General features: G+C 46.1%; 1 protein-coding gene across 2 annotated transcripts in view; it reads right to left on the bottom strand.

Moving 5' to 3' along the window:
* Nucleotides 1-1,036: 1,036 nt before the first annotated feature.
* Nucleotides 1,037-11,061, bottom strand: part of EIF4B (eukaryotic translation initiation factor 4B) — a 29,513-nt gene continuing 19,488 nt past the window's right edge. The window contains exons 9-15 of one of the 2 annotated variants that reach the window (XM_014847491.3): nt 7,578-7,806; nt 6,483-6,595; nt 5,017-5,230; nt 4,437-4,492; nt 3,779-3,884; nt 3,423-3,495; nt 1,037-3,122 (exon numbers count right to left, since the gene is read on the bottom strand). In XM_014847491.3, coding sequence (XP_014702977.1) covers nt 3,042-3,122; nt 3,423-3,495; nt 3,779-3,884; nt 4,437-4,492; nt 5,017-5,230; nt 6,483-6,595; nt 7,578-7,806 — 872 coding nt within the window. In that variant the 3' untranslated portion in view covers nt 1,037-3,041. The remainder of the gene's footprint in view (nt 3,123-3,422; nt 3,496-3,778; nt 3,885-4,436; nt 4,493-5,016; nt 5,231-6,482; nt 6,596-7,577; nt 7,807-11,061) is intronic. The other variant, XM_014847492.3, reaches the window with a different exon arrangement.

Genomic DNA, 11,061 nt, shown 5'->3' with positions numbered 1-11,061 from the left:
CAGCCTCTCGGGGCACAGTGCAGGGAGTCCCTTCTTCCTTACCCTTTCTGTGCCCAACTTTCCAGTTAGCCTTTTCCACCTTTGTCCTCCCTCATTCCGTCACCATTTGCCCAGATCTCAGTACTGCATGGCGAGAGGAGGGGCTCGACACGAAGGCTTGGAGAACAGGAGTGAGGCTAGTTCCTGTGGTGGAGCTGCAGTGAGCGAGCGCTGCTGGCCGGGGCCTTTGCCTCCCTCCCTAGGCCCAGGCGGGCAGGCTTTCGAATCATCACAGCACTGAGCCCCATCCCTCAACCTTGGAGATCAGTATGCTGGCAGGAAACTACAAGAGCAGCTGCTGCGGTTGGCCCAGGAGAGCCGCTTGTGCAACCAGGCTCCCATCTCCCTTCCTATCTCCTCCCCCTTCCCCTTGGCTCAAGTCCCCCAGATTGTCGACTGGTTTCCTGGGCTTTCTATGCCCCACCCCCTTGTGAACTTTAGGATTCTCTGCCACCGGTCCTAACCTCTTTCCTGTCTTGCAACAATGAACAGTCTGTCCCTAGCTGTTTGGAAAATTCCCACTAAGTCTGAGCAATGATTAAGAGAAAAGTGGCCTCAACTGTGACCCACAGCAGCTTGTCAACCGCAGCTCTGCCCGGCTTGTGTGGTGTAGCCAGGAGGTGGCAGCGGTGGCGGCGGCAGAAGCAGCAGCGCCTCCCTGCACTACTGGAGGGCGGGGGCCCTCGAGGCACTGCCTCAACACACGGATTTAGCCCGCGCCCCCATTTCATCCCAGTAACCAGGAGAGGAAATGGGCTGCAAGCTCGCTCAACGGCATCCAAGGCTAGCACTGAGCACAGATGCTGGAGGGGAGCTGATGCAGACCCCAGTGCTTGGCCCTAAAAACAGATTCCCCTGTGACTCCGTGCCCTGTACCTGGCACAGAACAGTCCTACTGCCTGGGGGACCTGAGATGGGGCAGCAGACTGCTGATGGGAAGTCCAATGAAAAGCAGTTGGGGCGTGGAGCGCACTTTCAAAGAATTTGAGCATGAAAATGAACTTTAAAGATCAGATTTATTTGGAGAAAACAAAAAATCCCACAACCCAAAGGATGGGATTTTACATCTCAAGACATCTCCCAGGTATTGTCTACAGATTACAAATCATTTTCATAGAAGATATTTTTGTACAAACTTTACACGTATTGAGGAGTGGGACGTAAATCCCCAATTCTGTTGTAACGGGAGCAGGGTAGGGAGTAGGGAAAAAAGATTTCTTGATACAACTATTTGGAAGGAGTAGACATGAAGAGGGCAAACCCTACCTTTTCATCATCTACAGCAAATGGCTTAAAAAAACCCTTTCAACCTTGGGCATCTCTAAAAGTCACTTCCTAGCTACTAGGCCAATCCAAGCCATTTATTTAAAGTTACTTCGCTTGGTATGTCTTTTATGTCCACTGGGTAAATGATTCATTCTGCCCACTGCTGCAGCACTCAAACACCAACAGCCCCGCGCGGCTGGACAGGGTCTAACCTAGGACTGACCGGAGGAGGGCTTGCAAACAAAAGACCAAGGTGTCACTGCCCTGCAGGCACAATGTGCCCACAAGGATACATCCAGAGCTGGCAGCAAAGGTGTGCATCCCAGCAGGCAAGCTACTGTGTTGCAAGAGAAACCTGGATCTTGTTACACAGCTCTCTCCATTATCACTTATTCTCTCAAGGGAAGCTAAAAAAAAACCAAAACACACACACAGGTCTAGGCCACATAAATCCAAACACTGGTGTGGGATTTCAGTGGAGAGGAGAGAACTTGTAAAAAAAACCCCAAAACACCCCAAACAATAACCCCAATCAAGGTTGTAAGAAAGGCTCCCAATTTAACTGTCCCTATTTATCCACCCTCACTCTTCCCCTAGGACCACTAATTCTAGTTTTCTGAGGTGTAAAAGGGGTAAAGAAGCAGGAGCGGGAATGGATAGAGGGAAGGAGAGAGACTCAAAAGACAGGAAGGAGCCAAGATTCGCTTGAGAAAAGCAGTGATTCCTCATTTGACAGCTTCCAGGGGCGGATACAGAATATCTGCGGAGGTCAGCTATGTGACTCAAATAGCTGTTTCTGGGGAAGTAGCAGGAAAGAGTACCATGAGGAACGTAAGATAACGACAAAAGTCTAAATTTTTAAAGCTTCAAGATTTCACCAGAATGTGGATGTATCTGAACTTTCAGAAAGGACAGTATGTAGGAAAGGGCAAAATGAGGACACATGAAAGACTCGGGAATTCCCATGACCCCTAAGTACTTCCTGCTCCAGGAAGTAACCATCCATGTCACTGGTGGTCAGACCATTTTCCCTATTACTCGTGCAAAATAATTCATCACCTCCCCAAAGCTTCTTTTCAAACCACGATTTTCCCACTTATTTTGGTCACCAAGCAGTCCCATTCTTTAGTGGCCCATAGACTCATGCCCAGCTACCCCCCTGGGGGGTAAAAAACAAGGAATTCCCTCTAGGCTGGCTCCAGTAACTCAGAATTAAATAAGAGGAGGGGCTGGCAGCCTCCTGGAGACTGAAACAACTCGAGACTAAACCTACCTTTCCAAGGATGGGAAATTTATTCAGATAAGGTTTTGAGAATTCATATATGCCACAATAGGGTAATTAGAATTAAAAGGTAGAAATCTCACTCTTCCTTATACCTGCCCCACCGCCCGACCAGGTTCCAGACGTTGCATCACTGTCGCCATTTTGCTAAACGGAGGCCCCTGGGCACTAATCACAGGCCACTGCGAGTGTCATAAAAATGCACCACTTTTCCGTTAAAAGCTGGACGTCTTTCTCTCTGGCTACATGGCGATTCTCCAATTAGTTCAATACTTTAAAGGCTGCAGCAGCATGCAAAAGAATTTCATTTTGTGTTTAAAAAAAAAAAAAAGTTAAGAAAGGTCTCCAGGAGATGGTGAGTTTTATTTTGTCTTGTCTGGACAGAGGTTTGATTTGATTTGCTCTCGAATTCCTGGGTGGAGAGAGACTAGGAGAAAGCACAGGATGTCAAGGTCTACTCAGTGTAGTCTTCTCCCTCGTTTTCGTCTTCACCGTCAATGGAGAGAGCAGCATACTTGCTTGCAGAACTGAACTTCTGTAACAGACAAGATTGATAAGTAACCCAGACCTTGAATTCTCACATCAAAACCCAAGAAACAGGAAACCAAGACTCTGGGAAACAGGGGCAAGGCTCCAGAGGCCCATGCGTTCCGAGCGGAGTCAGACTCCACCTTTCATCTGGAGAAGGGATGAGAACAGTGAAAGGTGGCTACTCAAACACGTTTCTTTCACTGTGTCACACAAGCAGCGGTGCCTTGTTTCCAGCCACTCTGGGAAGCCCCAGACACAGAGCAGTTCAGCGGCAGACAAGGTGAGAGCAGCCTTTGACACTTACGGAGGCTGGATTTTCTTCGGGTTTCTTTGGCTCAGGTGCAGATCGGGAGTCTTGATCCTTTTTGCCATCTTTCCTGCAGAGATGTGAGCACAAAACCACATCTTTAGGGAAGGACTCTTCCAACACCCACAAGCAGTTGCGAGGCACTGAACAAGCACCTCCAGTCAACAGGCCTTGCTACCTGGACATTTTATTATTTCTAGATTCTCAGAATCCTAACCACCTATGTTGGTTGACTTCACTTTGTTCACAGGAGGAGGTCTGGCAATGCTTAGAGAGCTGAGAACTTCAATTACAAAGAGACATGGACCTAGTGTCAATGAAGGATTACAAATGACGAGCGAGAGCACACATACCTATCTGACTCCTTCCAGTGGTCTCTGCTCCCTCCGTCTCCTGGACCACGGCTGGAGCTCCCACTTTGGCCTTTTGGGACACTCACCCCGTCTACTTTACTTTCATCTGCTCGAGCAGAAACCAAAAATAAACTGAAGGCAAGGAAATAACCCCGCTCCCTCCTGGGTTTCCCTCAAGCCGGAGAAAAGTGTGCCCGCGTACACCGAAAGAAACGAAACCTCACCCCAGCCCAGACTTCCTTCCTAAGTCCTTCTTCCCACGTCCTCTACATCACACACACTCCAGACCCACTAAAAAGTTCCACTGTGGGTTTACACCACCATGAAAAGCAAACTGGAAATAAGGACTATGACGCTGTGTAGTGACCTTGGCCTTGCAGATGGTGACATTTCTAATCTGGATCTCACATGTTCATTTCCTTCCGATTCTTTTTTTTCCCCTTTCAAAGAAATGTTCTACCAGGAAAGGGCAGGGCTCCATGCTTGCTCAAAAGAGACCACTCCTGCCCTCTACTGGCAAGAAAAGGCAGATACTCTAAGAACCTTTAACACAAAAACAGGTGCAAAATACACCGAAGTTCGCTATTTACCGATTCCTCTATAGGCTTTTAATCCAGGTCTCTACTAGGTGAAAAACCTATTTCCCTTTTGGTCTCACCTTTCCTTGCTGGTCCCTCCTCAGATGGTTGAGCCGGAATTCCTTTCCCTCCACCACTAGAAGGAAAACGTAATCACACTCATCAGCTCATCACGGAAGCTTACAAGCATCGTCCAAGTGCAGTGTTAAGCTTTACAGAGAAGCCAAGATGCAGACTTAACATTAAAATATGGGAGACGACGACGAAAGCAATGAACTGAACACTCACTAAATGGTATGTCCTTCAGAATCGCCACAGTCACACGAGGTAATATTATTCTCTATTTACAAGTGAGGATCCTAAAGTAAGTGACCCCAAGGCCACAGTGTCAAAATGTGGCAACGACGGGTTCTGATTTACAGTGTCTGTAGATTTTGAGTCACCAAAGTGACATCAACCAGCTATCAAAACTCCAGAAAACTGAACATTTGGCTCTTGTGAGCCAGCTCCAGCACACCGCTGAATTGAACTAAGACAGGGAAAGCAGCACAACTTCTCAGATGCGGTATCAGGGCAACTCCCTGTCTGGCACTCTCCATCATGATGCCGCAGCACCTCAGTTCCCACAGCTGGCCAACTGCTGTTTCCAAGCGGACTCACCTTGTCGGGGACTGCTGCTCTGTGTCTGAACTCTGAGATCGTGCAGGAGGGTTGGAACTTCGCTTCACCCAAGCATTCTCCTTTGGCGGAGGGGCTGGCATTACCTTTAGAGGCTGTTCAGGTTTGGGAGGCTTAGAAGTTGGAGAGTGACAGTCTTCCTCCTTATTGAGTGTTTCATTTTCTAGAGACTTCTCACTCTCTCTCCTTCGTGCATCTGTAAAGTCAGAGTGGGAAGGTCAAATCATCCAGGAAAAAAGGCTTATTGTACGGCCTTCCATTAGCATCCCAACAGAGTGCAAAATGGTCCACATCTCAGTTTACTGCTTCCCACCATTAGTCTTAAATATAGACCCTAATTTGGCTCCCAACAGATGAAATTCGCCCTAAACCAGTGGTTTCCTAATGTCATTTTGAGAAAATGTTTTACTGGTCCAAGAGAAATAGGAAAAATAACCACTCTCCAAGGATAGCCATCCCATCTTTCCTAGGAATGAGTAGGTATTCTCTATTTTAGCATTATAGCCTGTCTACATTCTCTGTGTTACAATGTCTGTATTTGGAGAATAACACGTGTGTGTGTGTGTGTTAAGGGGACCTATGATGAGATCTCAAACTCCGGGAACCATCAATCAACTTCAACTTAGCAGCTCAACACACACACACAGTAACAAAACAGGATACACTCATATTAATACATTTATGAAAAACAGAACATAGGCTTTTTTTTAAAAAAGGGCACTAAATGTCTCCTTAAAAGGAACTTGTTCTGTCAGATTCTTTCTACATCGTTAAGTGTACGTTCCTCAGAAGCAGATACACAAGTCAACCCAGCTATCACTCTCCTACCTGGCTACAAAAAGTGGCACATGTGCTACCAAGAGGCTGGTAAAGTATGAGTAACTTCCAGAAGACTTCTATAACACTTGGATGAATTTCCATATTACCTCAGCCTTGAGCCATGTTTTGAAATGCTCAAGTACAAATCAACTTAGAGGCGGGAGAAGAAACCTAAAAAACAGTGGCTCACAATAAGGGAAGGGAGGTGTTACCACAGAACCAGTTTCTGAGACACTAACTGTGCTTGCGACCATCAGTAAATTCAATCACGACCAGAGTGTCTTCGCTCAAAAACACTGCTCTGGTCATATTTGACATAAAAAAAGGCTGGCCCTGGGAGCAGCTCACAGAGAGCTACAGGACTATGACTGTTCTGAACAAGCAAAACTGAGATGTCATAAAACGAAGAGACAATCCAACAGTCGAGTACACTCCTCAGTGGAAGATAAACAGATCAGTTTAGTCTCTTCTGGTGCCCATTTCTTAGGTGTTTCGGAGCAGGAGATGTGAAATTCAATCCGTCTGTGTTCACCCAAATCAAGAGTCCAAGACGGAATTCAGGATCCTGAAGCCTCCGCGTAATTTGCTTATGGGTAAGTTACAGAAAATGGCAGGAATATGATACCCACCCTGGTCTGACTTACTTCTGCCAGATGGGGCTGAGGGCCCAGTCTGTGATGACTCACTTCCTGTCCTCGACCGTTCCCGTTCCTGAGTTTCTTCACTTCGCCAGCTTGGGTGTCTGCAGAAGAGAAATTGAACAAAATACATTAATGTCCAGCGCAATGAAGGCCACCTTGCACCTGTGCTGATCCCTCAAGAACCATCATTTACTAATTACTATTTTATCACGCTTGTTTTACCTGTGGGTGAGTGTGTGCATCTGTCTGGTCTGTCTCTTCCTCAAACCATTTGCAAGCTGCACACCTTAAGACACTTTGGCTCTAAATACTTCAGCAAGCATCAGGTGGGGTCAAGAATATTCTAAATACTTCAGCAAGCATCAGGTGGGGTCAAGAATCTTCTAAATACTTCAGCAAGCATCAGGTGGGGCCAAGAATATTCCCCTACATGATCTACAACACAGCCCTCCCTTACTGGTAACACAATTCTGCAAGTCATTCAAAACTAGGCCTAGTTTTTCAGAACACTGTTATTTACCCTATTAGATCCAATGCCGCCTTTTAATAATAAACACTTTTGTAATGACTACTTTACTACCCTGAAATAACATTTAGATAAAATAACCAACATACAGACAAGTAAAGACAAATGGAGAATAATTTACAGCCTGCACTTAATTTAAGTGAAAACGTTCTCTCTCTCCTCCATCCCCAGTAATTTGGAGAAAGGTAAATCCACTCACTTCACCGTGGTGGGGCTTTACTCTATATACTAAAGCGGGGTTTTGCAAACTTTTTCTTAAAGAGCCAGATAAACTTTCTTTATAAAAACAGAACAGGCCATAATCTGCTGTCTCCTGTATTAAAATACCACAATTTCTACTTGTTGTGGGTTAAGCCTAGGACTTTCAAAAACTGTGAGGGACAGATGACATCATACACTACTGCAGACCCCCCAGGAGCCGGGGCCTGAGCACACTACATGCTAGTAAGGGACAGCAGTGACATCCATGCCAACCACCCAAGTGCCCCTGGGGATGCACTGCCTCACGAAGAACTGCCGGATGTGAGATGGGAAGGCGTCAGTGAAGATGCCCTCACCTCTCCCGAGGCCGTCGTTCTAGTTTCGGCTCATCCAGCTGACGCTGCAGTTTCTCCTGCTCCTTCTGTAGCCGCTCTTCCACTTCTCGTTCTCTAGCAGCTGTGTCAACAGGCTTTGCCCCTCCAAAGATAGAGGCTGCTCGACTGGACTGGGAGGTGCTGGCGGAGGAATCATCTTCCTTAGGAGTACTCCGAGGCTTTAGATTCAGTTTGGGTCTTTGGGGGGGACCTAAGTTAAATACAACTCTAAGTAACAGTTTTCAAAATCATCACAAGCTGATGGCTGGAAGCCAGATTCCCAGACAGCTCTTATGAAATGCTTCAGAGGATTCAGATTACAGGCCTAGCCTACCCAGCGGAGAAGGTAAGCAGGGAGCTCATTAGAAAACCAGTGGCTTACAACTAGAAGGACCCATACCTAAAAATCCACAACTATGTACCCGAGGGGCTTTGGGAGAAAAAAGGAAAAGTCAAAAAAAAAATTAAAAAGAAAATTGGTGGCTTAAACAACCAAGTCAATTCACCTTTCCACTACCACATCCATTCACTACCGGACCGAAGGAAAGACTAAAAATGGCAAAAATGAAAATGGTAAATTAATAACTTACCATGATTACTATTACCAGGGAAGAAATTTTCAATTATGATCAACTACTAGATTAAAGTATCTTGTTCAAAACTGTGTTGTGGAAGGTGGATTGCTTCAGGAGGTTAAGAGCTCGTAACAACAGGGTAGGGAAGAGCAGTTCTTGTACTCTGGTCTCTGTGTGTAATACAAATCTGAGGGGGATTCACAGGGCAGAACATGCAACACTGAACATCTGAATGTAAATTCTAAGGGAGTCAGATTTCTTCCTGGATCCAAGTTGTCAGAAATGTCAAGATAAACCTGAGTTTCAAGAAAATTTTATTTCTCAAAACCAGTGTTTATCCTAAATATTTCAGACATACAAAAACATAGGAGTCTAGGTGTACCAACCACCTGGCTTAAGTAATAAAATGCTACACAACCCACTGAAGCCTCCTGAGTATTGTTCCCCTGAGGACAGGCCTAGCTGTGCAGTCTTCTCATAACCAGTAGGCTGAATCTGGTATTTATCATTTCCATGCATTTCTTTATACTTTTACCACATATGTACGCATCTGCAAAGAGGGTATTGTTTGCCAAGATTTCAATTTTCTATAAGGGCATTAAAGTTGGCAGTTTACGTTACTTCCAAGATACGGTTTTAATCTGTGTAACTTTCTGACATGACCATTACTTTCATTCCCCCTCCCCCTCTTGAAGAAGATTAGGCCTGAGCTAACATCTGCTGCCAATCCTCCTCTTTTTGCTGAGGAAGACTGGCCCTGAACTAACATCCGTGCCCATCTTTCTCTATATGTGGGACGCCTGCCACAGCATGGCTTGCTGAGCGGTGCCATGTCCACACCCAGGATCCGAACCCTTGAACCCCGGGCCACTGAAGTGGAATGTGCGCACTCAACCGCTGCACCACTGGGCTGGCCCTACTTTCACTTTTATAGGGTAAAACTGACGGTCAGAAAGGATAACTCATTTAAGTCACACAGCTGACATCCGGTGGGCCGAAGACTACAAACTCTATCACCGAAGAAACTCTACTCCTCCTCCCACTATGGGACACCCTGTCCCGTTCTTCCTCCTCTGATCATCTCATTTACCTACTCAACAAATAATCTGAGCACCCAAATTTCAGATAACGTGCTAACGCCAGGAAGATGATGTTGAGCAGTTTTTAGTTCCTGCCTGCAAGGAGCCCAATTTAGCGGGAGGGTCACAGTAAAAATACAGTATGTAAGTTACACCAAACAGACTTCTCTATGTGGAAGTTACCAGACCGAGACTGTGTTTGGGGCAGCCTGTGAAGGCTTTAAAGGGGTCACACTGAGAGCTGAGCCTGCACCTAACAGGGCAGATGAGGAAGTGAGGGGAGACAACACTGAGAGGTGAGCTGGAGTCAGAACAGTGAAGGCTTGTGTGTTAGAGGTACAGACACACGCATATCTTTTAGGCCATGGAGAGACTAGGAATTTTTTTTTTGAGGAAGATTAGCCCTGAGCTAACTACTGCCAGTCCTCCTCTTTTTGCTGAGGAAGACTGGCCCTGAGCTAACATCCATGTCCATCTTCCTCTACTTTATACGTGGGACGCCTACCACAGCATGGCTTTTGCCAAGCAGTGCCATGTCTGCACCCGGGATCTGAACCGGTGAACCTTGGGCCGCCAAGATGCAGAACATGCGAACTTAACCGCTGCGCCACCAGGCTGGCTCCTAGGAATGTTTCTAAAAATCTTCTTTCCTTTTTACTCCCCATAAGCCCCCCGGTACATAGTTGTCTATCTTAGTTGTGGGTCCTTCTCGCTGTGGCATGTGGGACGCCACCTCAGCATGGCCTGGTGAGCGGTGCCATGTCCACGCCCAGGATTCGAACCGGTGAAACCCTGGGCCGCTGCAGCAAAGCACATGAACGTAACCATTCAGCCATGGGGCCAGCCGCTAGGAATGTTCTTAAAAGGAGAATTATCTAATTAGACTGTGTTCCAGAAAGACAGCCTGGGCCAGGGGGAAGAATGGAGTGAGGCAGGGAAATCTGTGAGTAATGTGGGTGTAGCAATGAAGTCTGAAGGAAGGTAGTGGCAGTGACTCTGGACATGGGGGCAGATCTTAGAAAGAGTAGGGGCTAAGATCACCAGGAAGAGAGCCAGGTGTGTAGCCCCTGGAGAAGGCAAGGAAGGGTGAGAGAGGAAAGGGTCAAGAGTCAAGGAGGACTTGAGGGCGGCACCTGAGCCTCACTGTCCTCACTAGTGAAGGGGAGATGACAACTGTACCTATACCAGAGAATTCTTGGGATTAAATGACACTTGTATATAAAGCACATAGGACAAACTGAGGGCTTACAGGCACGTTAAAAGGCTAAGCTTGCTGTCTAAAAATAAAGGGAAAAATTCTGGGCCAGACGCCTTACTTTGTTAATGACATTACTAAAGTAAGGACACAAACGGTGGCCATGTGTTAATATTTTTTAAAAGGTCAGATCTCTAACACCATGTTTTATATAAGTGTTGTAATCTTAGGGGATTACTTTTAGAATAGGTGCACTGACATCTCACAATGCATAAAATGGCACCGAAATTAGCAACACTTGGTTTTTAACCCCACAGTGCCAATTACTGGCCATGAGACTACATTTGAATCTCATTCCTTCACTTGAAAAATGGGGCTAAAACTGCCTATTTTAAGTGTAATTTACTAAAATAGATCACATCCTAAGAATGTTTAGTAAAGCTTTTTTCTTTTGTTTATTCAACTAACTTTAACTGAAAAATCTACATGCTAAGGCAGGTTAGAACCATTAGACTTTGCTTTGTTTCCATTATGTCATTCTCTTTTCCCCTGGTGAGGAAGATTGGCCCTAAATTAAGGTCTGTTGCCAATATTCCTCTTTTTTTCCCCTTCCCCCA

Source organism: Equus asinus, chromosome 22 (assembly GCF_041296235.1).
Source record: "Equus asinus isolate D_3611 breed Donkey chromosome 22, EquAss-T2T_v2, whole genome shotgun sequence".
NCBI classification, from domain to species: Eukaryota; Metazoa; Chordata; class Mammalia; order Perissodactyla; family Equidae; genus Equus; species Equus asinus.
Note: the sequence above shows the minus strand (reverse complement) of the source record. Positions and strands in the feature narration are given on the sequence as shown.